General features: G+C 31.3%; 2 protein-coding genes across 9 annotated transcripts in view; one reads left to right on the forward strand and one right to left on the reverse strand.

The window, feature by feature from the left end:
• LOC124423000 (alkaline phosphatase-like) overlaps window positions 1–27875 on the reverse strand; it is a 134769-nt gene that overhangs the window by 37213 nt on the left and 69681 nt on the right. For 6 of the 8 annotated variants that reach the window (XR_006941990.1, XM_046960203.1, XM_046960206.1 and 3 more), the window contains exons 4-8: window positions 10238–10412; window positions 9822–10000; window positions 7290–7497; window positions 5851–5991; window positions 4708–4902 (exon numbers count right to left, since the gene is read on the reverse strand). Coding sequence is in view for 7 of the 8 variants with exons in the window: in XM_046960203.1 (XP_046816159.1) it covers window positions 4708–4902; window positions 5851–5991; window positions 7290–7497; window positions 9822–10000; window positions 10238–10412 (898 nt within the window). In the remaining variant the exon portion in view is untranslated. Of the gene's footprint in view, window positions 1–3037; window positions 3077–3865; window positions 3952–4707; window positions 4903–5850; window positions 5992–7289; window positions 7498–9821; window positions 10001–10237; window positions 10413–27875 lie in introns of those variants that run through there. The other 2 variants (XM_046960208.1, XM_046960207.1) reach the window with 2 other exon arrangements.
• Window positions 11487–25990, forward strand: LOC124423001 (caspase-1-like). The gene is made up of 5 exons (XM_046960209.1): window positions 11487–11857; window positions 13753–14009; window positions 17044–17219; window positions 18225–18363; window positions 25466–25990. The coding sequence occupies exons 1-5, from the start codon at window positions 11640–11642 to the stop codon at window positions 25792–25794; spliced, it is 1119 nt and encodes a 372-aa protein (XP_046816165.1). The 5' UTR covers window positions 11487–11639; the 3' UTR covers window positions 25795–25990.

Raw genomic sequence — 27875 nt, forward strand, 5'->3', positions numbered from 1 at the left:
TGTAAAACACCAAATACATACTTTTTTAATTTACAATGAAACTGTAGCGAATGATTTTTAACCAATTTTGAAATACAAATGTTTCAATTAGGATGTAATAACAAAATTTACGAATTATCAGATTTCGTATTAAATTAAAAAATGAATACAATTTGTTCGTATGGTTATTATATAAGTTTTGACAAAGAAAGTAAAAAAAAAAGGGAAACTTTTCTATATCATGTGTATCCACGTATCAATTGTTATAAGAATTTTCAATTAGTTTCAAAATGATTTTCTTCTTTTTCATATTTTCGTTATCTTAACAAAAATGTAATATAATCTTGTCTAATGCATAAAAAGGAAACAAGTGTAGCTATTATGCAGAATAGTAATGCATAAAAACCATTAAGGAGATAGAACCAAGACATTGAATAAGACACTCTCCACGGTCATGCCTAATAAGAAAGAAGCGAGATAGTAGATACTGCATAGATGCTCCTAGTAAAAGATGCAAAATAGTAGCACCACTTCTTCCTACTGATGGCCACATTCTGCAAATAGTTTCATTATGTATTTTCCAAACGATTTCGGTAGAAATTTAATCGAAAAAAAAGACGCGAAAGTTTTTTAATTTCCCAAGGATTATATTTTTCTTTTCTTTTCTTTTTTTTTTTTTGCTTTTTTCTGTTTTTTTTTTCTCAAATCATCATCGATTTTATCTATTCGATCATATCAAAATTATTCCAAAATGATTATAACAATTCTAAATCGATCGTTATTACCTATTTGTTAATAACTACGATTTAATCGCTAGCTCAAACGTAATACCAATTAATATCGTTCAAAGAACAGCCAAATAATAATACTGATCGTGTCATGGAACTCTATTTCTGTGTATGTATGTATGTATATGTATATATATATATATATATATATATATATGTATACGTATGTAATTATATGCCATACAGACGTGCCTCATACATTATGTATATTGTATGTCGTACGTGTACGTATACATACAAATCTACGTAAATTACTAATATATACATGCGTATACACTATTTGCATGTAATCGTCGTCGAAAATCTCGTTAAATTCGATTAAATGTTCGACCGATTTCTAAAAAAAATAAGGTATATATATATATAAGGTATATATATATATATATATATATATAAGGTATATATATAAGGTATATATATATAAGGTATATATATAAGGTATATATATATATATATATATACAAACAAACGCACGCACAAGCTCGTTTATTACCATATACGGAATCGCGCGGTGAATAAATTTTTTATCATGTAAATCTATAAAACCTGTAAATGCGTACAAAACGACGAACAACTATCGGCCACGTAATTTCTCGCGGAAAACTTTAAAGAGCAGAAAATTGAGTTTAACTGCGTTCTCTCTCTCTCTCTCTCTCTCTCTCTCTCTTTTTTTTGGAACGGATGGTTCTCTCTCTCTCTCTCTTTATACGAATAGGGGAAAACGATAATGAAAGCACAGCGAATCGGACGCGTAAGGCGGAAAATTGCAGCGGAAGGGTAACGTAACGAAACGATGAGTGTTCTGTACTTGCCTTTTTGTTTTCCTGTTTTTTCTCTTTTCTTTTTTTTTGTACTTTTTTCTTTCTTTGTTTCTTCTTTTTCATTTTCGTTTTTCCCCATCTCCTTTTTATTTTTCTTCGAAGCTTTTCCTTGAATAATAACGATCTTTCAAAAATCTTTCGAATAAAGATGGAAGCATCCTTTAGAAGAGAAATGTCACGAAATACTGTATTTTACGTTTTACCAAAGTACGATTCAATTTAAGGGTAGATAGACAGGCAGTGAACGATTCAAGCTTACGGAATTGTTGACGGAGATTGGATTTTATTGTATCGAGGACTAAACTTTCGTTGGGTCTGGCTTAAGTCCCTCGTGACGAAGTACTTCTCTTGGATAAAGAGAAAAAGGGTTCTGACGTATTCATTGACAATGTTTCTCTATCGTTTTATCGATTTTTACGTAAAAATATTTATTCCCATATATTCATTGATTATTCGTTTTTAAAGTATTAAAATGAAAAATTTTCACTTTAACTGACAATATCAAATAAAATATTAAACAATATTTATATGACTCTATCTCGTATTATTTTTTATCATTGTGTATTTATATCATAAATTGTATTTTAAATACATTAATAAGTTTCAAAAGGAAATGGTTTACGATCTACATCGATCATATTGATTGATTATTCCTTTAAAAAATTAAGGAAAAAAACAATTTTCACTATTTCATACTATACTCTACTATTACGATAATCATTATATATTTATATCATAAATTATATTATAAATATAGTAACAAACGTCGAACGTGATTATATATATGACATAGATCATATTCGTTGATTATTTCTCTAGAAAATAAAAAAGGAAAAAAAAATATTTTCTTTTGAAATGTCAATATCAAATAAATAATTAAACAATATTAACTGATACTATTTCGTATTATTTTCTACTATTATAATGATTATTGTATATCTATATTATAAATTATATTATAAATAATGTAATAAAATGTGATTCTTGTACGTAGCAATTTAAAACAAAATAAAAGTATCATAATTATTAAGAATCTTTTAAAATCTTGACCGACATTCGAAAGCATTTAACATGACGTAATTGTACATTAACGTCGTAAGATTAAAAGGGTATATCTCCTGGATATTTAGTGACAAATACAAAAGGACGTTATTTCCAAGTAGACAGATAAAGAGATATAACGAAAATGCCAGACAGCACAGCTTTTAGCAAAGCTTAGCTTTAGGGAAACCGAACGCATTACATACGTTCATCTCGAATCTAAGCTCCCTCGCATTAGTCTTATACATATATATATATATATATATATATATATATATATATATATATATATATATATACTTATAGCAGGATATAGTCGGCTGCTATGTACTCTTTTACTACTGCTACCTAGTATAGCTTAATGCACAACGGAAAGATAAAATGCCCATTCGCATTATTAAGTTCGGTCTATTCCGAAAGCTTCTAGTTGGCAACCAAAGTTGAGTTCTATAAAGTTAAAGTTTAATATAGTTAATAAATCAACTTTAAACGTATACGAAGTAATTCAAAAATCCATCAGGATAGATTATCTATATATGTATGTATGTATGTTTAACTTAATTGTTTGTGTCCAAACCATAAAGTGATTATTATTATTCGTATAAGCACAAATACACACACACACACACACACACACACATATATATACATATGTACATTGTAACGTTCGTTTTCTTTTGACAGAAAAATACGAGGTAGAGTACGTTTCTCGTGGATAGTAGAACGTGGGTGTGTACGTAAGTTTTACCGGGGATAGAAAAATAAATTGAAGAATGTTACATTACGCGTGGAGCTAAGAGAGAGAGAGAGAGAGAGAGAGAAAGAGAGAATAATAACAGCTCCTGGATTGTATCCACGTTAGCTACAGACCTTAATTCTGATCAAGTACTCTTCTCTCTATCGGCCAACTTTGTGGTGTTTTAGTGGCAAAGGAAAAGAAATGAGGTCGAAAGGACGATCGAACTGTAGAGTAAAAAAAAGGAAGAGAGAAAAGAAAGAGAAAGAGAAAGAGAAAGAGAGAGAGAGAGAGAGAGAGAGAGAGAGAGAGAGAAATGGAGAAAGGGAAAAAGAAAACTTCGAGTATCATACTTTTTATGTTCTCGCTTTCACCACCATGAATATTACTCGGGAATTTAATTGTATAAGGAAGAGTAGATAGTCCAGATGAATGGAACATTGAGAGATGAATAAAAACCAAAAAAAAAAAAAAAAACAAAAAAAGAAATGTATACCTACCCCTACCGACAGATATCGGAACAGTATAGCGTTGAGGATACCGCCGTCTTTCAAACTTTTCTCGGAGTAAGTAAGTAGTAACAGTACTGGTAGCAATAACAGTAATATTAGTAGTATTAGTATTAGCAGTAATAGTAGGGGTAGAAGTGGTAGTAAGTTAGAGCGGAAAAAAAACTCCTTCGAGACAAGAAGAAAAAATAAAAAATAAAAAAGAAAACAGAAGTAAGGCTGACGGCTGGTCGTTCACGGCTCTTAGTTCGGCCGAACAAAATAAGAGTTATATAACAAATCGACGTTGTCCCTGAGAAGGAAAAAAGAGATAAAAGCAAGACAGAAAGAAAAAAAAAAAAGAAGAAAAAAAGAAAGAGTAGGGAAGTGGGTAGAAAAAATACGGGAAAAAAAAGAAAAAAAAAAAAAAACAGAAAGAAACCTCAGAGAGGAAACTTCGAAACTCTGTCCCGAAATAATTTTATATCTTGTTTCTTTACTTTTGTTTTCTTTTTTCTTCTTTCCTCTATTTTCTTTTTCTTTTTTTTTTCTTCTTCTTCTTCTTCTTTCTCTTCTTTAACTTTTCCTCATTTTCTTTTTTTTAACTATCTCGTTCTTTGTTTAACCATTTCGTCCTTTTTTACTTTGCTTGTTGACGAAATTCATCGACTATTTATTACCCTTAGAAAATGAAAGGAGAGAGAGAGAGAGAGAGAGAGAGAGAGAGAGAGAGAGAGAGAGAGAGAGAGAGAGAGTGAGAGAGTGAGAGAGAGAGAGAGAAAGAGAGAATGAGAGAGAGAGAGAGAGAGAGAGTTTGAGAAGAAAAGGGAAGAACAAAAAAAGAGAAAACTTACCAAGTATAGGATTGCCACGATGCGTTGCTAAACCACCAAGAGTTAAGACATGAGAATGATCGGCCGTCACGACGATGAGAGTTTCCGTAAGGTCGACCTCATTTACAACCGCTCGAACTGCTTCTTCTAATGCTAATGTTTCGTCTAGAGCGCGATAAGCGTTGTTGTAGTGATGAGCATGGTCAATTCTACCGCCTGAAATGTAAATCAAATGATTTCCTTCTCAATGGTCTTCATAATATCTCCTCTCCTCTCTCTCTCTCTCTCTCTCTCTTTCTTTCTCTCTCTCTTTCTCTTTATCTATCTATTTTTCTATCTCTATTTATCCCTCCTATCTCTATCATTTCCTTTTTTTGTCGCCCGTTGAAAAAAAAAAGAAAAAAAAAAAAAGAAAAAAAAAAAGAAGAAAAGAACAAAAAAATTTCATTTCTAGAAACGCATCGAGATTTATGGCACGCGTAAATTGAATAAAAATTCGAGGGACTCTCCCGACCTTTAGATTGATACGTACGACGTGGTGTTCCGAGATAAGGGAATGCAAGAAATATTTTTCTCAGAGTTCGAAGCAGCAAGCAGAAAAATCATCCCAGCTCTCGGCATCGTCTGATTCCAACGTGAAAATATCACTTTTTTATACCCATTCATTTCTTTTTCCTTTTTTTCCCTCGTGAAATGGAAAAATCAGCTCGGCAGAAGAGAAATAAAAATTTTCTAACGTAAAATAGGAAATAACTAGAAAAATGGATAAGTCGAGCGTACAGAGAGGAAAATGAATTTTTTCTTTTCTTATTTTTTTTTTTTTCTTTTTAAATGGTAAATTAAGAAAAAAAAAAATAGGAAAGAAAGAGAAAAGGAAAAAGAAAAAACTAGACGACCGAATGACATTATTATTATTATTATTATTATTATTATTATTATTATTATTATTATTATTATTATTATTATTATTAGAGATGTTCTTACGTTGAAATTTTTTATATATCTTAAATACCGATTTATTTGGTAACATCATTTACGCAATCGTACACAGTTATACGAATCGCAAGTGTATTTAATTTAACAATAATCATCGAAGTAATCTATCTCTTTTAACTTGTATATACGCATAAATAATAGATAAGAAGATTGTAGTATATAGCTTACCCTCTACAAAGAGAAAGTATCCTTCCGGATTCTTTGCGAGAATATGCAATGCCTTTAACGTCATCTCTGTTAGAGAAGGATCCCCGGTACCAGTCGTGTTGCGATCCACGTCAAAATCCATGTGAGAATAAGCGAATAGTCCTTCAAAATAAACGTAGCTATGTATTTACGTGTTCTCTATCTTTCTCTCTCACTCTCTCTCTTTCTCTCTCTCTCTCTTTCTCCTTCTCTCTGTCTCTTTGTATACAGAGTATCTCGTTTATCTGGTGAGGAATTTTGAAGCTACTAAAAAAAAATTTGTTAATAGATATGTTTCTTATGATGGAGCAAATGTCATCTAACGTCAATATTCATTCATTATAAAAAATGTAGCTACGTTTATAATATAATCTAATAGCACGGCGATCAACGATAAAAAGATATATTCCTTAGATATTAACAAATGTATAACATTTAATTAAATAATGTGACATTTATTCAATGAAAACATTTATAATATAAAAAATATGATTTATAATATTTTTATAACAATAAATTCTCACCTCGTATGGCAGATCGTTGATATCGTTTCAACGAATGCCATCGGTACAATGAAAAGAAAATATATAGTTTTATTAAAAACAAAAAAAAAAACAAAAAAAGAAAGAAGTAAAATAATGAATTGGACTTTGAAAATTTTTTCTATTGTTCGTCCTGTTAAAAAGAAAAAAAAAAGATATTGGCACCATATGATGTGCCCCATCATACCAAACAAATCTGTAAAAAAATTTTTTTGATAGGTTTAATCCCTCACGAGATATTCCCATTTTTCGAGATAAACGGGACGCCCTGTATGCACCCGCGTACACACACACGCACCCACGCATGCACCCAAGCACGCACGAACGAATCCACGCATATATGTATGTATGTATATATGTGTATGTACGTATATATTTATGTGTGTTATTTTCAAACGTGACTTCTCATGCCTAAAATAAATATAGTACTTTAACATACTGACATATACATGTATACACATATGACATATGTGTGTAAAATGGAAGGATATATACAAAAAGAGGATAAGCATGAGCAATAAAAAGCGAACAATATGACTAGTTTGACCGTATGTATAAATTGTATCGTCATTAATCCAAAAACGTAGAGAAAGATATTTGAAGAAAAACAACAGAAAAAAAAAACGAAACAAAAAAATCCAGCCAAAAAAGAAAAAAAAGGAAAAAAAAGAAAAAGTCAATAACTAAATTAAATCCGCAGGAACGCGGATTGTTTGGCTTTTTATCTTCATGAATCGTGACGCTTTTCTCCTCTTTTTTTCGTTTTCATTTTTTTTTTCATCGCCATTCGTATGTTGTGATTTTTTTAATATAGTGGATCAAAATCAACCTTTTTTTTTCTTATTTTCTTTTATTTAATATAGAAATATTCGAGTTTACCTAATAAGTAATTAACTTTTCGAACGTCAACGCTTTCAAATTGTTCCTTATTGGAGACGTATCTCGCGGAAACTTTCCGCATGCGATTGTTCCGTGACCATTCCTCAATTAGATTTCTACCGTCTAATCGTCTACCCTCTTTGTCCGGTTCTTCCGGGTCCAAGGTCACTTTGGGTACAAAATGACGTCTCCCACCGCCAAGTATTACCTAAAATTTTAAGAAATCATTGTCAAAGAATAAAAAAGAATTAATCGGTGTATATTACATATTACATATATTCATCGATAAACCTGAGTTATTAAAGTAACGTGATTTAAAGTTAAAATGAAGTTAAAATGCTGGAATATAAAAAGTGAACGTTTCGATTAACAATGAGCTTTTGTTTCACGTCCGAAGGGCAATTGAAACTAACTACAATAGTGTGCTCGTGCAAATGCACGTTAATATTCCCGTACCAATTTAATTCACTTTATATGAGTGAATCTAACTACATACGTAATATCGCGTATCGAAGAACGATGAATTATCATTGGTTCGATGAATTTGCTTGTTGGTTATGAACGAACGAATCTCCTCTTGCGTTATACGTTTGAAAATGATTAATAAAATCTTTTAACGATTCAATGAATGTAAATATATATATATATATATATATATATATATATGTGTGTGTGTGTGTGTGTGTGTGTGTGTGTGTGTATATACTGTATATATATGTATATATAACAAAGAAGTACGGAATAAAATGAAAGAAGAGAAAAATACTTTTTGTTAAAAAATGTATAATAATATAGTAAATTAATTTTTATTCTCCTGCGAAACAATGAATTTAGCGTATTTAAAAGAAATAAAAAATAAATAGCTATTACTTTTCACTCCATGTCATCCTATCTTTTCTATTACTGCTATAATTCGTATCATTATCACTATTAATATCACTATATTATTATTATTATTATTATTATTATTATTATTATTATTATTATTAATATTATTGTTGTTGTTGTTGTTATTATATTCATTATTGTTATTATTATTGTAACTACTGTACACATAGTAATATTGTTAAACTTAATTATCCTTGCTAAACTACAAGATACTGTTATTCTCACACACAAGCTTGTTCTCGCTTCCTCTTTCAAACTCTTTTCTAATCTCCTACTAATTCCTTAAAACAATCCTTCCCTTTCTTTCCCTTAATTTTCCTTTTTCCAAAAATCTGTCCTGTAATCTACTAAAGAATTTATTATACACAATTAAAAACTCTTTCTTCAAGTATCACTTACGAACCCATCACAATGAACTACACATTTCAATATACTAATTCTCGGAGTTATTCATTATATCCGAATATATTGAATCCCGGTTACTCCTGAATCCGGCAATGTAACAATAAAACTTTCAAAATCGCGACGATATTTATATTGTTAATCGGAAAGAAAAAAAAAGCAAATAAATCATGATTTTTTGTCAAATAATATATTGGATCGACGTATGAATATATATATATATATATATGTGTGTATATATGTGTCTGTGTGTGTGTGTATAAATGGCATTAATAAATATAAAGTTAATAACACTAAAATGAAACTTATTTATAACTCAACTTGACAAGTTATGCGAAATTAAAACAAATCTACGTGAAAAAAATAAAAAATTTTAATTATAATATATTCCATTTATAGGGCTAATTCATAAATATATATTCCGTAACATGATTAATGGAATTTATTACTTAATAAGACAAGTAAGAGTAAATATTAAAATAAAAAAAAAAAAAATTTTTTTTAAATTATAATAAATTTATCTTAGGTAAGAAGTAATAAACTTCTTATTTATATAATTTATATTATAATAAATCTGATTTTATTATGTAAAAATCGGGAGAAAAATTTGAAATCATTACAGGTGATTAGACTTGTACCAAGATCTAAACTCTCGATCCATGTTTTGGATCATTAATGTAAGTTATTCGAGCCATCAGACCAATCTCACGAATATTAACTTATTAAAAATAATAGTGTTTGATTTCTAACTTATATAATTGTAATATATTGTGAATAATTCCATTATTTATAACGATAGATATTCATAAATTAACCCAACACATATACTACAATCGTACGTAATATCACGTTCGTTATCAACATCATTGTATATAAGTATGTGTGACGATGAAATTCTATTTTAGAAGTTTCCAGGATCACGCAAATATACGACAATTTTCAATGTTTCTTTCTTTATTCTTAACGTATTCACGTTTATTAAAATTTAATCTGATATAAAATAACAATTTTTTTGAATTAGAATTTAATCTGATATAAAATAATATTTCAACAACAATTTTTTGCGTATACTTTGAAGAAGTTTGAAAAAAATCTAACACATAGATCTACGATAAATGTTTCCTTCCTTAAACTCACACATCTGATATCTGACATCTGATAACGTAAACATAATAACACGTTTATATTTATTTTTATAATTTTGAATAAGTTGTGAAAAAAATATATCAGGCCTCTGCTCACGTTGATATTACGTCCGGGCTCATCTTCAAGAAGTTGTCGAGCGATATCTTTGCAGGAAGGACGAGACGCAGGTGGAACTTTGCCATCATCTTCCCAATAACGACTTGCTGCATGAGCGTAAAGGGCTGCTGGTGTTGCATGCGTGACTCTTGTGGTTGTAACCAAGCCCGTAGATTTGCCTAAAGAAAAAGAAAAAGAAAAAGAAGAAGAAGAAAAAAAAAAGAAGAAGAAAAAGAAGAAGAAGAAGAAGAAGAAGAAGAAGAAGAAGAAGAAGAAGAAAGAGAAGAGAGAAAAAAGAAAGAAACAAAAAGAGAAAAAGAAAAGAATAAAATAGGACAAAAAGAAAGAAAAATTATGTCAATCACTTAACGACGTTATATTATTCATGAAAATAATCAAACAATGCGTGCACTTGCCTTGGCCCTGTGCCCAATTTATGAGTGATGGGACGCGCGCGTCGAAACTCGAGTAACAATTTTCGAAACGAGCCGAGGAATCCAAACCCACCGTTTCATAATTCGCTTTAACGCCACAAAGCAATGCTGTCGCGCACGCCGATGATTCCCCGACTTGCGCATCCATGTTGTAAGTCTGAAAATTGTAGGATGGAGTAAAGGATAAAGGTAATGATTTAAATGTTGAGAAATATTTTATGAAAGCATATTTTTGCTTCGTTCATTAAGAAATTATTCTATTCTAAAATAAATATTGAAAGAACATGACGAAGGCGTGTATGTCTCTATGTGTGTATACGTATATGGTTATGTGTATGTCTGTATGTATATATTTATGTGTATGTGTATGTATATACGCGTGATTAATTTACTTTAACCTTAACTTTTATCTTTACAATGTTTTATTCCTTTATTCCTATATTTTTCTATTGTCTTTTTAATTTTTATTATCATTTATCATTTATATATATATTATCTTAATACATACATATATATATATATATATATATATATATATAAAAATAAAAGATAAAAATATAAAAACCTATACGTTATTTTTTTTTTCGTTTCGATTATCTATATACCTCTTTTATATCTCCACTAATCCGATAGAAAACTATTTTAAGTACTATGTCATCATTGATGCAAAAAAAAAATAATAAGAAGAAAAAAAGAGGTATACGACAAACGTAATTCTTTCAGGCATCACATGCAGACGTTGGGGTTTTCGTCGTGAAGTACAAAGGCGTCACCTATTTTCCATTTTTCTTCACCGGTTTAAAAAGTACGAAAATAACGTAAGTAAGTACTATGAAAACATGTAAAAAAAAAAAGAAAAAAAAACCCCCCAGAAAAGAAAGAGAAAAGGGACAAAAGGTAGAGTACCATAAAAGACACGCATCATTATCATAGGAAATGCCGATCGATTTGAATATCGTCGGAAAACAACGATGAGAGAACGACATTGATGATGTTGTTGCTCGCCTGTTCATCGGGAAAATGCTTCAGAAAGATTTAGCATTTAGCAAAAAGAAAAAAAAGAAGAAGAAAAGGAAGGATAAAAGATAGAAAGGAAGAAAGGAAAAAAAAAGATAGAGATAAAGAGATAGAGATAGATAGATAGATAAAGAGATAGATAGAGATAGAGAGAGAGAGAGAAAACGAGATGTACGGAAAAGTAGACCACAGGGCTTTGTCCGTTCCATCGAGAACATACGATGCGTCATAGTCGTTTATTCGTGGTATAGAATATCTCCCTATCTACCCGATACGGAAATATCGATAAGATAATCGATCGTGAACGTTGCTCACGTCAAGATGTTGTTACGGTTTATTGGTAGTAGTGTGCACACCTTGCCGAACGATGGACGGGAACGCGAGAATGTCGAAAAACGAAAAGGGAGGAGAGAATAAAGATCGAAATTCCGGGCGTTGTCCAGAAACGAGGCAGCTGGTTAAAACGGAGGAGAAAGAGGACGTGGTGGATGCGGAGGAAGAGAGTGTTTCTGTGGCACAATGTATCCCTTCGTCGAGCGAAACCCAGCAGAGCGACATGGATGGATGGCCGTTCAGAAAACCAAAGTGAGTAACTATGCTTGGCTCAAGCGATTCGTCTCATAAAATCGTGATAAAATCAAAATCTATTTTTTTTTTTTTTTTTTTTTTTTTTATCTAAATCTTGAATATTCATTCCGAATCAATCGATTCTCAGATAGATAAAATATAAAGAATCGATTGGTTAATCATTTCTATTATTTAAAACTATTATTTCACATAGTTTTTTCTATCAAATAAATTTTCATCGACTTTTCATTCTTACGTAATCAAAGAGATTCGTCGAAACTATAAAAATAAATTGTCGAAAGTATTTTTTATTCAATTGTTATAAATGTGTTGTGCGTATATTACGAATCAAAGAGGATAACTTAACTTTTTTTTCATATTTTTTTTTTTTTATTTTTCTTCCTTCTTTTTAGTTAATTTTTCATTTCGACTGAAGAATAAATTGTCGGAAGTATCTTTTATACGATAATTGCAGAAGTTTTGTCTGAATATGACAAATTAACTGAATCATTATGGTTACTAAATTATTCGAATATAACAAGATATATCTAATCTAAAGAATCAATTGTCGGAATTATTATTGATACGTATCGTTATGTTATATACGTGTTAAATGAATATGACGAAAACTCGAAGAATCATGGCTAATTCAATTGTTTCATTAGAATTTTCAACTTAATTTTGATTAATCTTTTGAATAGAATGCGATTTATCTAATCTAAAAAATAAATTCTTGAAAGTATTATCAGAATAATCATTATGTTATTGATTATATTGATCATTTATATTGATCGTTGGTTATATTGTCGAATATGACAAATCAATTGAATGGCTTAGCTACTTCACTATTTCATTATGATTTTCCAGCTAATTTTGATCGACAATTCGAATATAAAGAGATTTATTTAATCTAAAGAATCAATTTTCGGAAGTATCGTAGATACGACCATTATAACATATTGTATACGTGTTGTATGAATATGACGAATTAATTGAATAATTGATTTCATTATTTATTTCTTCATATTACTTCATTATTTCATTAAAATTTATCAGCTAATTTTAATCGACTATTCGAATATAACAAGATTTATTAAATCTAATGTATATATCGTTGCAAATATTTTTGATTCGATAGTTATAAATGTGTTGGATGAATATGACGGATTAACCGAATGGCTTGGCTATTCATGGACTTTCCAAATCTTTTCCAGCTATTCCGATCGACTATTCGAATAGAATGGGAATTCTCGAATCCAAATAGTTCGTTGTCGGAGGTATTACTCAAGTGATCCGATTGCTATACTCGTTTCGATATAAAGAATCTCGCTTGGACAAGTTCGAGTTTCTCGTACTTACTCGACGTGAAAAGATAAGAAAAAGAAATGTTTCGTGAGAAACTCTCGGAGTTCTTCGCTCGTTTCGTACGTACATAGACAGATAGATACTTGTGAAGAATCGATCAATTGAACGAACGAATGAACGATCGGTCGATCGATCGATAGATAGATTTAGTTGACCAGTAGATCGATCGTCCTAATCGCCGAGAGAAAGACGAGGCCTCGATGCGAAGATAAAGTTCGATCGCACGTATGGCACGAACCGCGAACTTCCGTGATAAACGTTCAGAATCGATTTCAGAAGTTCTCTTGCTGATCCATTTGGAGATTTCGATCCAAGTTAAAATTAAATTGCTAACCGGATGATTCCCTGCCACTTACTACATCCACGTCTTACTCTTCCAAGCGAGATTACAGTTTTGCACGTGAGTGGTAAGTTACCGGGAACGTATTATCCATGGCAACAAGAAGTTTAGAGATTATTATTACGTTTCGGATTGCTTCTGTTTTCATTTAATCAATGATAATAAGATTTTACTTTAAAAAACATTAGAACTGTATTATTCTCCTCAGAGATATGAACGACGGAACAATGTCCCCAAAAATCGTCCAGATTGATGTCGATCGAAATGCAGAAAATTATAATATGTATCACAAGAGAAGGGGCGTTGCCTTGATCTTCAACAACGTTTACTACACCAAAATGTCAATCAGAAAAGGTTCTGAAAAGGATTGCAAGGATTTAGCTCAATCTTTGCAGAATCTAGATTTCGAGGTCCGAATATACGAAGATCCAACTCTGGAAACGATTCTTACTACTTTACGAAACAGTGAGTATGATTTATCAAAGAAATCGCATCGAATTTTTCGAGGACGATTATCAATTTTATTATTATTATTGTTATTATTATTATTATTATTATTATTATCATTATCATTATTATTTATTTAAGCGTAGTCGAATAACGATTTCGAGCTGACTCGTTATCCGAATTATTAGAGTGTAGAAGTATGAATGTATAATGATCCAAAGGATCTCAATCAGTCTCGGAATAGTCCGAGTTTACGAATGAATCCTTTGAAATCATCGGCTTTTCCTTTCTCTTTTCCTTCTTTAGTTAGTTAGGTGCAACGAAGCAAAAGAACGGATAATTTCTTACTCACCTTAGACCGACGGTATATAACAGTTTATTTGTAGTTCGTGACATGAATATTCCAGGACGTTAAGTGGAATACACGTTTACGGCGACCAGCTGTTAATAATTACAACCTTCCGCGTGGAAATCCAGACCCATCATTTAACCAATTTTCCTATGTATATATGTACATACGTATTATATGTTTGTATTGTGCGATACGTTAACGTATGTAATACGTACGCATGCATATATGTATGTATGTATGTATGTATGTATGTATGTATGTATGTATGGATGTATGTGGATATATAGATGTTTAAAATTTTAATCTTTGACCAACTCATTTTTAATAATTACATATGTTCACTTGAAGAAGTATATATATATATGTAGAGAGAGAGAGAGAGAGAGAGAGAAAGGGGGTAGGAAGTAGATAGATAGATAGATAAAGAGAGAGAGAGAGAGAGAAAGGGGGTAGGAAGTAGATAGATAGATAGATAAAGAGAGAGAGAGAGAGGGGAGATGAATTAAAAATTTCCAAACTTAAATGGATCATATCGAAAAAAATTTCTTCAAAACGCTACTCTTAAATGAAAATTTATTATATCGTCGAGATTTCAATTAAAGTGCCAATTAAAAACTGAACATCCGCGGTGGAATGAAATTCTCTATCGAGAAAAAGGGGGAGGTGCGAGTTGCGAAATGCATTACTGAATTTTTTCCGCATTGATATTTTCTATCCTTTTACAAAATTTAAACTATTTTAAGGAATGAATAATAATGAACGCCAAATGCTCACGGTTCCGTTTCATGATAACATTTCCTTTTGAATTATTTTTCCGCTTTGCTTTTTTCTTCTTCTTTTTTGTTCTTTATTTTTTTGTTTTTTTTTTGTTTTTTTTGTTTTTTTTTTACAATATATAAATCGCACCGTGGACTCTTTTGTTCTTCGCTCTTACGGATATATTTCTTTTTTTTTTTTCTCTCTCTAAATTTGACAAAAACAAAAGCGATCAGATTTTACGGTTCATCCAATACATATTTCGTAGAGAAATCCTTCGCGTTCTGATATACGTTGATTATTTATAAGCGAGCATATATTTCACGAAAGCTTTCAACCTGAAATATATACTCGCCACATTCGCCACGAGACTGAATTTACATTCCCGTAGCAGAACTATCGGTGATGGTATGGTGATGGTGGTGATAGTGGTGGTGGTGATGGTGATGGTAGTGGTGCTGGTGGCAGTGCTAGTGATGGGAGTGAGAAGAGGAGGAGGAGGAGGAGGAGGAGGAGGAGGAGGAGGAGGAGGAGGAGAAGAGTTGCAAGGGAAAAGAGGGAGGCTTGGTTGGTAATAAACTTCGAAATTTATAGCGCATCCTCGCTATCGATCGAGACCAAGCGAGGTTTAGCCTTCTTCGAGAGGAAAGAGAGAATGTTGCGGAGCGGATGTTATTAGCAAAGACGTGCGCCTTAGAACGACGATGCTCGTGGAAAACTGGTGACGGGGAGGAGGCTGGCCGGAGGGGAAGGCAAGCAGTTCTAGGGGTGGGGTAGTCACGATTAGAAGACAGAAGCAATTACGCTAACGCCGTAATATCTGTCCTTTGTTTCTACGGATAATCAGAGTTCTGCGTCCTTGTACAAAAAAAAAAAAAAAATGAACAAAAAGAAAGGAAAAGAAAAAAGATCGCACGTATTCGTTCAGCCGAAATTACTTTTTTTTTTATTGTAAATTATTTGAAATCGTTTCGTTTATGCATGTAACTAAAGAAAAAGAAACTTCTTTCGACAACGTACAAATAATGCCTGATAAACATACAGGATATTATATAGTATCTCGATTATTATTGTATTCCAAAATGTATCTACATTTTCCAATTGCAACATTTTTTTTTTGGTAAATCATTAATACATCGAGTTGTCAAACAACATATATCACGTTAATATATTTCTCTCACTTCAGTATCGTGTCTCTTACGATGATTTAAGATTATTAATGAAGTTCTCTATTTAATCGAGACAATATATATATATATATATATATATATATATATATATATATATATATATAATGAAATGTTTAATGATAATACCATACCAGTGAATGGTATTAAATTAATCAGGCTAAGATCTTGCAAATTTTATTCCGTTAAAAATCTTTTATTTAATTAAATATTAACTTTAACAAATTATTTAATTTCTGATTATATTCCGTCATTCATTTAATAAAGATTAATCAGAACGGTCGGAATTAAAAAATGACAAAAAAGAAGTCGAACGACAAAAAAAAAAGGAGAAAAAAAAAGAAAAGAAAAAAAAAAAAAAAGAAAAAAAAGAAAAAGGAAAAAGAAGAGAACGTTAATTTAATCAATTATAACGTAATAATATTCGCACTGATAATTGAATCTCCTTTATTTCACATTAATTTGATGTAAATATAAAAGGGCACGAAAGTACACATTGTTTAAGACGCTAAGAGAAAGCGCGTAATTCGCGGGTGTAACTGAGGAGGAACGATACGAACGCAATCTGAACGCAATCCAAACGCAAGCACGGATACAGAAGCATGCTATAAACCCTTTGCATCGCATTCCAGATTGCTCGTTCGTTCGCTCGCTCGTTCGCTGGTACTCACTCGTACTCGGTGCCTATTACGGTAAACAGTTCTCCCCGACCATTACCACGTAGACTACGTTGAATTAATTAATCCTTTCATTAAAGCCTCTGCGGAAGACCACACGGATGCCGACTGCCTGATCGTAACGGTCATGTCGCACGGAGATTCTAATGCGTTACATTCGGCGGACAGTGTCTATTCCGCCGATATGCTCTGGATACCCTTCACTGCTGATCAATGCACTACTCTAGCCGGGAAACCGAAATTATTCTTTATTCAGGTAAATAACAATTCATTTCTATGTATTATACTAATTGACAAATTCGTCGAATGATTATTACTTGGTTGATCATTATTATTAGATCTCGATACAGATTGAAATGTATTCAAATAATAATATTTACACGATCATTATGATGATTATACTGATCGTTTGATCGTGAATTTCTCTATTCAAGTATATTCAACCGATAAGCTCGTTCGATCATTACCAACTTTGTATAATTATTAGATCATAATTCGAGGTATAACATGAGTATTTAAGCAATAGATTTAACTAATCATTAGAGAGATTAGATGATACGCGATTCATTGTGATTATATATTTTTGATATCTTTAACTGACATATCGATCCAATCATTTATATATATTTATATATAATGAAATTTGTACGATGATCGATCAAATTTAACATTTAATTTTCTTTCCTCTTTAAAAATGTCTGTCATATTCCTTTAAAGAAGCTCATATACCATGCTCATAAAACCATCGGTTGGGTCATTATAAAAGCTCGTAGAACCGTTTAGATCGTCGGGATATGGATGCTGATCTTGCTGGACCTTTTACGGGCTCGTATCTTGAGAAGGTCGATCGTAAAACACGCGTACACCGTATGGTTTATTTGTCGAGATCTGCGGTTTGCTTTCTCGAGTTTGTTCTTGCCAATGGGAACGTCCTAGTAATTTTGATTATTCGACGATATAAAGTACTAAATGGAATATTTAATAACTAGCCTGAACCGACCTGAACTTTTTCTCAGTTTCTCGATATTTTCTCTCTCTCTCTCTATTTCTCTCTTCCTTTTTATCCCTTCCTTTCTTTCCTTCCTTTTTCTCCCCTGTTCCTTTCTATCTCATGTTCTCATACGTTCTTGAACGATAAAAATTCGTAAACAGAATCGTAAAGGAGCTTTCGAGTTAGAGTCCCTCTCGTTTGTTCATACTCCTTTTTTTTACTTTTTTCTGTTTTTTATTTCTTTTTCTTTTTTTTTCTTTTTTACCTCAGGCTTGCCGCGGTGATCAGTTAGACAATGGAGTTATCGTTCAGCAAAGTGGCTATGTAGACGTTACGGATAGTAGAACAGCCGATTCCTATAGCATCCCAACGTTCTCTGATATCATGGTGGCTTACTCGACTCAGGATGGTACGTATCCTTTAACGAACATACACGTACGTGAAGTATATCTCACGTAAAGGTAAGCTGCTTATTTTCAATGTTATCCTCTAAGACGAGACAAGGAGAAACCGCGTTAAAAATTCTTGAATACATGCACTGAAACATGAGCGAATCTCTCTCTCTCTCTCTTTCTCTCTCTCTCTCTCTCTCTCTCTCTCTCCCTCCCTCTTTCTTTTCTCTAAAGTATTATATAATCATCTTTCGGTGACCTAAATCTTCTTGAAAATAAAAAAGGGCTTTTAATGAACAAAATATTCAGTATTCTTTTCTCTCTCTCTCTCTCTCTCTCTCTCTCTCTCTTTCATATAAGGTTTTATAAAAATATAATAATTAACAGATTTCAAGTATTTATAAAAGTATTTATAAAAAATATTAAGTATTTATAAAAATATAATAATGAACGGGTTCATTGATTAATAATTTGCGGTTTGAAATATTATTCATTAGTAAAAGAATATTTTATTAAATCATGATATTTATATTATTTTGTATTAAAAGTTATAGTAGATCGATTTTGTTGGTTGACAAGAACGTGAGAAAGAATTTATTATTGATGTATATGATACAATGAACTACTGATATTGAATATTTTATATATTCATATAAAATATGAAGATACATATATATCTTCGAGCATAAACATCTAACATTTGTATATGTATATGTAATTATTTTCTATTTGTCATTATCATAAATTAATTATGAAATAAAATATCGAATTCAATAACGAAATTAATATTGGAAATATTCATAATATAATTTGTAATAATTTCAGTTTGTTAATGGTAATAGTTCTTAGAAATAACAATTTTATATCATCGATAGTAAAATTGACGAATGATAACGAACGATTCGTTTCGTTAGTTTTTCATGGAAAATAATTCCATTGAATCGTTCAACATAACTAACGAAAAATAGAATGGACGAAAATCTTTTCTCCAAATTTTCTTTTCTTTCTTTCTTCCTTTTTTTTTTTTTTCTTTTATTCATTTTTTTCTCTCTCGTCTCCCTTTTCAATCTCGAACAGTTCGTTCAACGATATTCAGAACGAATATCTTGTTTGTAATTAGTGAGACCATTCATAAAGCGATTTGGCTATATGATCGGACTAAAGAATAGATAGTAGTTTAGCATGCAGAGCTAGGACACAAGAGATATAGATAGAAATAGGTGGATATATATATATATATATATCCACACACACACACACACACACACACACACACACACACACACACACACACATACACACACACACACACATATACATATACACATATAGCGGAAGGAGTGAAATGCGAGACGTGTGAAAGCTCGCGAGATTTCAAAGTACCGATGTTTATTTTCTGTTATCAGCACTATAACGCTCTGAATTATTCAGTTTTCCAGGGAAAGTACGTGTACACTCGCGAGAAATTGGCTCGTTCGATTGGGACGTTTGTCTCGCGAGCAAGTGACACGATAATATATGTACGTATCCTCGTGTACGAGCCGAATCGAATCACCGTGACGTTATTGAATTATCTGGTTATTCGATAATATTGCGTTGAATAATTTCATCGATGCAACCACAGAGGATTTCCTATTATAAACGTCAAATGTTTCTTCCTTCATAATGTGCAACTGTATGGCCATTAATACGACATTGAGGAACTTATTCAAAACAAAAAAACAAAAAAAAAAAAAAACAAAAAAAAAAGAAAGTAAAAGGAAAAACAGTTTAGAAGAAGAATAAATACAAACAAAGAAACAAAGAACAAATATTGCAGGTGTTAAGGTTTATGGCAGGTGACTACTTTATGTACGTACTATGTAGCTCAAAAGAAATGAAATATATTCTGTATCCATAGAAACTCGTAAAAGAAGAGAAAAGTCGTTTCTCCGGTGGGAACGACGACGACGACGACGACGAAGTTGAGTATAGATAGAGAGGAAAAAACGAGAAAAAGAGAAGAGAGAGAGAGAGAGAGAGAGAGCGACTGCTCAAAGAGTTATTCGTAAGTGCACTCGAGACACGAAACGTACAAGTATGTCAAGGGTGCAATATCTGTTTTCTCGACAGCAACGGGGGCATATTTTTCATATGTAGCGCCGTACCGGAAATCACTGTGACATTATTTTCCTGAAGCTCTATCGAGTACATGCTCGAAACATTTATCTTTGTCTTACGTATACGATGGCAAAATGTCAGAAAGAGAGAGAGAGAGAGAGGCGAGGGTGCGAAATCCGTTGCTCGGTGCAAATATTTACCCGGTCGTTGGTAATGGTCCATAAGAATTTTACTTCGCCCTGACGTACTTACTATCTAATGAAGAAAAAGAGAGAGAGAGAGAGAGTAAACTAGAAAGAAAAAAATAATGATAGAGAGAGTGAGAAGATAAGTTAAACAAAATTATGAAAGAGAGAAAGAGAGAGAGAAAGAGAAAGAGAGAGAGAGTGAGTTAGAAAGAGAGTTAGAGAGAGAGAGAGAGAGAGAGAGAGAGAGAGAGAGAGAAAGAGTGAGCTAGAAAGAGAGATAGAGATAGAGTTAGTGGGAAAGAGAGAGAGAGAGAGAAAGAGAGAGAAGTGTTCACGGATGCCACTGATAACAATGAGAGTATCAATCAGACATAGCAGCTCCAAATTGGCAATCCTATTATTCTACAAACGTGACTGATTTCGAGCATCAATATTTCAGTATCGTGCGACGAAGAACAACATTCCAAAGGCTTGATTAGAAAGCAAAATTGTCTCGAATTTATTTTCTCGAGTGATACGATATATGTATATAGGGATTGAATATGCACTAAATAGAAAAAAAAAGAAGATATCATATATAAATATCTATGTAATATCTTTTAAAAAAAAAGAAAAAGATACGTAGTTTTAACTTTTAGGTCTATCCCTCTCATATCTTCCATCCCTACTAGAAAACATTCAATATATACGTGCTATATGTGTACGTATTTCTTTTCATGCATTTTAACATTTCGCAACAAACTTAACTCATCGTCCCTTTTTTTTCTTCCTCTGAGTTTAAGGTTTGAGAATTGTTGCTTAAAAAAAAATATCTGCCGGGGTAGATTTTTTTCTTTTCTCTTTTCGTTTTTGTTTTTCTATCATTTTGTCCTTCTCTTCTTCTTCTTCTTTTTTTTCTTTTTTTTTTTTTGTTGAAACGTTACGCCAGGAACGAATAACGAGCGACGACTCGTAGACGACCGTCGAGTTCTTTCCTATTTTCTCTCTCCCTCTCTGTCTCTCTTTTTTTTTTCTTTTCTCCTTCTTCTTTTTTTTTTTTTGTAAAACGTTTCAGTCGATCGTCATCATCTCGCTGTACACTTTTCTCCTCTCCCTTTCTCTCTCAGCACTTTAAGCGTCAGACGCTTATACATCTCTCGCAGCTGCGTTCGTCGATATACGCGGCTTTCGACCGCGCGTTATATGATCGATAACGAGGAACAAAGTGCCTCTCGGTGTGGCAGGAAGGCTGAACACGAAGTACCGTGAATGTGAGAATCGGGCTAGGAAAAAACTGCTTTCGAAAGCTTCATACTTTTAAAGCACGATTCGAGCGACTCATCGAATAGCATATCTTTTTAACAATAGGCATCGTTATAAGCGCGGAAAAACATTTATTTGTTTAAGAAAAATATTTATAAATTATGTTCATTCCTATTTTATTCCATCTTGCAGTTTATCTATCATTATTAAATTAAAAGGAAAACGAGAGAAACAACTTTATTTGATTAAAATTTTATAAGAGTTAAAAAACGTATATGAATAAATAACGAGTAAACAAATTCACTCTTTCAAACGTGTAAGCGGACCTTGTGTCGATAATTATGATAAGTTAAAAGGCCAAGTTAAAAATCTGAAAGAAAAAGAAAAAAAAAGAAAAAAAAAATACATGAGACAAGTAATGACTTTCATAATCACTAACTCATTTACGTACATACATAGCTATCTTTGTTATTTAATTTATTAAAATTATATATATTTTATAAAATTATGTATATATATTTACTACAATTATATATATATATTTATTTAGTATTTAAATGTGTATATATAAGTTTTGTCGAGAAATACAAAAGTGAAAAATAGACAATGTAAATATCTTTTATATTATTTATGATAGAGAGAGAGAGAGAGAGAGAGAGAGAGAGAGGGAGGGAAGAAAAGAGAGAGAGAGAAAAGAAAAGGAAAAAGAAATAAAAGAATAGAAAGAAATATAAACCGCATCGAAAGAATCGTAAAGTTAGCAGGCCAAAGGCTTTTTTTTTTTTTTTTAACAAAACAAAACAATTCGAATCAATGGCGAAAAATAGACAACGAGTATTCTCTTTTACCATTGCAAACTTTCTATCCATTCAGAAACATCGATATACAATAGATATTAAGCGCACTAACCACAATCCTGATACGTCTTTCATAACTTTCCAAAGAATTGTTTCTCTTCGCTATAAATTTAGATCATTAGGTAGAATAGCAGAACTAATGATTTCGTTGAGAGTTTACTTTCCATGCAAATATAAACTATCCTTTTCTTTCTCTTTCTCTCTTCCTCTCTCCTTCTCTCTCTCTCTCCTCTCTCTCTCTCTCTCTCTCTCTCTCTCTTCGTAAATTGTCTACAAATCTTCTTTATAAATAACATCGTCCTGTCTCATACAGAAGTAAAACAGAGAAACAGAAAGAAAGAGAGAAACAGATATACATATATATATATATATATATATATATATATATATATATAGAGAGAGAGAGAGAGAGAGAGAGAGAGAGAGAGAATAGTGATATAACCGCGTTTGAATCGAGAGGGTGTTCACCCCTCAACATTTTTCACGATTTATCGTACACACGTTAAACGTCGACGCGTTTGACCCGTCGAACCGAAACGAAAGTATTTCATTTCGAGTTTAGCGATCAGCGAATTATCGCTTAGTACGGCAGTTCTATGGTGGACAATGGATCGCAAACGAACGGGAGATCGAACAAATGAAAGAAAAAAGAAAAAAGAAAAATAAACTGGGTTAATGAAAAATACTTGCCTGTTCGCTTGAAAAACGATAAGCAAAACAATCGGCGTGATACGGAATTGCGATAAGGGTGCCTGCCAAGTTCATTGTCTTCGAGAATAATCAAAGGGATAACGTTAAAGGAAAAAAAAAAAGAAAAGAAAACGATAAAAAGGAACAGAAGAGAAAGAGAAAAAATAAAGATAAGAAAAAAAATAAAAAGAGAAAGAGAGAGATAGAGGAAGAATCGTTTTCTTCGCGGAGGATTCCTTTATGAAGAGAAAACAAAAAAAAAAAGAAGTTGAAAGAGATCTCTCGAAGAAATTGGACGAAATAAAGATCGCTTTACATATAGGGTGTCCAGTTTGATTTCGTTTCCTGAAATATATCCTTAAATTTACATATTTATTTATTTATTTATTTTTATTACCAACAAGCATTTCAATCGACGTCAAAATAGTTTCTCTCTTTTTTTTTTGTTTCTATTTATAATTACAATGACCTGTATCCTGTTTGTATCATATTGTATGCAATATTTAATATATTAAAAACAAAGATTTTTAATTATATTATATAATACACGATAATTACAACGAACAAATGATAAAAATTTATGAGAGTTTATATACAACGTGTACCATTTAAATAGATCGATTTCAATATTACCGTTGTTTTCGATGATAAAGAAATTCTTTCCTTTGAAAAGGAGAAATAAAATGACATGGAAATTTTTCTTTTTCAAAATCATCGACGCTATATATATTTTTTTTTCTTTTTTTTTTTGTTCTTTTTTTTTCTTCTTTTGAAATGGAATGGTATATTTGTGTTATCGCGATAGAATAGCTCAATAAAAGGAATACGTACAAAACAGATAATATTTTTTTGACGTTTTTAGATTAACTTGCAATAGTAGAAAAAAAGAAATATTACGTTGGAACGAGATAATAATATTAAGTATAAGCGTTTAAACATTTTAATCCAATTGACACATATTTTTCATGTTACGATTATAACGAAATATTTAAGTTAATTTATACTATATTATAAACTATAGCAAGAAATGCGTTTAAACGCATGAGCGTAACTCTGTTACTAAATGCGAAATGAATGCACAGCTGGTGCATAAATCATGGATAGTAACATGTGTCGAGCTAAAGGCATCATTAATGTGTTAAAGAGAGAGAGAGAGAGAGAGAGAGAGAGAGAGGGAGAGATAGAGAGAGACTATGAAAGGGAGGGGGAGTATGAAACGGATAGTTAACGTATCAGACTGCGAATACGTGTATAGTAGCTAGTTTAGAACGTACGTTTAACGCTTTGCTTTAAGGGATGGTAAGTGAGTAAAACAGAGACGCTTAACGCTTACAAGCTCGAAATACCTGTAAAGGTAGATAGTCGTCTAATTGAACGAAACTCAGAATGTAGCCGCATGAACCATAATTTAAATATCAATGAAATCGAACTATTAATTGAAAGTCACTATTGAATATTTTTTATTAAATGAGAACAAATTAGTATAATTAGATCGTTTCAATTATTTTCAATTCTTTTTTTTTCCTCCGCTTATCTATTATATCTCGATTCTCTCAAGAAAGAGAATTATTAATATTTAATAGATTGTTAAATATGACACGAGATTCGAAAGAATAAAAAAAATTAATATATATATATATATATGTATGTATGTATATGTATATATATATATATATACAATATGTATAATATTTTATAAATTATTACTATCACGCAAAAAACTTAGCGAAAAAGAAAGAGAAAGAGGAATAACATACATATGTTATGACATATGATATAATGATATGCTAAATAAAATGTTCGACACTTCGTGTAATGGAATGTTTAATAGTTACAAAAGACAATAGTTACTCGAATGTTTTACTTTTCATTTTCTCTCTCTCTCTCTCTCCCTCATTTCAGAATTCGTAAAACGCTTAGCCCGGAGCCAGTGGTGTCAGAATAAACAAATCGTATTTCGATGCATCTGTACCCTCTTAATTGTCCTTGTAGTACAGTTAATGCGTACTGACCTGAAAATCCCTTTCAACTATGACTTTCAGGTTTCTATTCCTGGCGCAATCCAGATAACGGTTCCTGGTTCATACAAGCCATTTGCGAGGAATTCAATATCCATGGTCGAACTCTTGATCTACTCACTCTGATGACTTTCGTCAATCGTCGAGTTGCCATTAACTACCAATCCTTCGTACCTGAACGAAAGAGTTTCCACAAGAAGAAGCAAATACCGACTATAGTCAGTATGTTGACTCGAATAGTGCGCTTTCCTAAAAAGAGTATTTTACGTTCGAAACCGATGATAGACTCGGCTACCGAAGAAAACAAAACATCCAATATCGAGAAGAAAACTTATGGGACTATGCCATGCTGACATCATCGAGATTACAATCTTCGAAGTTGCATAGATGACATCGTCTTTTATTTTCTTTCCTTCCTTTTTTCTACAATTTCTATACGCACGATTTATCTATCCATGTATGTAGCTTTCTTTTTTTATGTATACATACATATACATGTGTATCGTGCTAGAATCTTAGCTTTTATAAAAGAAAAAAAAAATAGAAAACAAAAATCAAATTATATATATATATATATATATATATATATATATATATATATTATGTTATATTTTTAAGATAGGAAAAATAAAAAAATAATAATAAATATAATAATAAAATAATAATAAATACAGAAAAATAATATAAATAAAATTGTACATATTTTACTCTCATCTTCTTTAGTTTGTAAAATTATAAAAGAAAAGGAAAAGAGAAATCAGAAATAAAATTATATGTGTATATCTTTACTTTAAAATTATATGTATATATATATATATATATATATATATATATATATAATTTTTACTTTATAAGAATAAAAGAAGAACAAAAATAAAAAATTATATCATCAAAATTCTTACATCGTGTCATTCAATTATTTTAATAACATGAACTATTTAGAGTAAATTGATTTTCATTGACTGTTTGGAGTAACTTTAGATACACAAAGCAAAGAGGATCGTTCCTTGAAGACAAAGATAGATATATATATATATATATATATATATATATATATATATATAGATAGATAGATAGATAGATAGATAGATAGATAGATAGATAGATAGATAGATAGATAGATAGAGAGAGAGAGAGAGAGAGGAAGAGAGAGAACTCTAGTTTCGATCTAACCATCCATGGAAAATTCGATTCCGTTTTATCGTCTACAAGTACCGTCAATATTACTATCCTGCTTCTCTCATTGAACACTATTCTGCTCTGTTCCTGAGTTCTCTTAATGGATAGAGACAAAACATAGAAGATGTATTATAACGAATTAAGAAATGTTCCTAGCAAGATCTCTCTGACATCATAATACAGAACTACATTTTAGTATAACAAAAGTGTTATTCGAAAAAGTCCTTTCTGAGTTTGCACAAGGAAAACATTTTCTTTCTCTCTCTCTCTCTCTCTTCCTCTTTCTCAAATTTTATTACGTAATTAAATTAGTTAATTTCTATTACGACATGACCTTTAACTCGAATATCAAAAGTTTACTTGAAGAATATAACCATGAGCATAAACACATTTACAAATGTATAAATATTTCTTTCGCACATTGACACGAACGTGAGTACTTTCATGAATATAAATACGAATTAAACGAAAAAATACGAAAAAGAAAATGAAAATTAGTATGTCATAAGAATGTAAAAACGTAAAAAAGAAAAAAAAGAAAAGAAATCAATTTACTCTAAATAGTTCATGTATTTAAATATAAATCGGAAATGGTATGTGAACATGTATTAATGTATTAGATGTATTGCGAAACCATTAACATTAATATGAACATTTACGATTAATATGTTACATATAAATGAACACCATATATATATATATATATATATATATATATATATATATATATATACATATATATATGCATATGTATTTTGTGTATATGTAGTAAAGTTTTCTCTCAGTAGACGAAATCGCTTACCTTCCTCTACGTGGAAAAGTAAAGTAAAAGCTGTTCTATACGGTATTTGAACTACCAACGTGCTATTGTGCTTCTCTAACGACGAAGTTAACAAAGGAGCGCTTTGATAAAATGGTTCTGTGCTTCTGTGAACGCCATTAGTATAAGTGTACAGGGCATAACGTAACGTGTGCATTCTCTATCGATCGCGATATTAAGCACGATATTTACCATAGATTTACTTTCTCTCTCTCTCTTCCTCTTTCTCTATCTCTCTTTCTCTCTCTCTCTCTCTCTCTCTCTCTCTCTCTCTGTATCATAAATAATACAAAAGATATTTACATTGTCTATTATTAACCTTTGTATTTCTCGATCAAACTTTTCCGTTTTATTAAATATTATTTAAAACAATTCACGATATCAACGTCGGATTTATCATTCGTTAACGATTCGATTAAAGATTATCTTGTAGAA

This window comes from Vespa crabro, chromosome 3 (assembly GCF_910589235.1).
Source record: "Vespa crabro chromosome 3, iyVesCrab1.2, whole genome shotgun sequence".
NCBI classification, from domain to species: domain Eukaryota; kingdom Metazoa; phylum Arthropoda; class Insecta; order Hymenoptera; family Vespidae; genus Vespa; species Vespa crabro.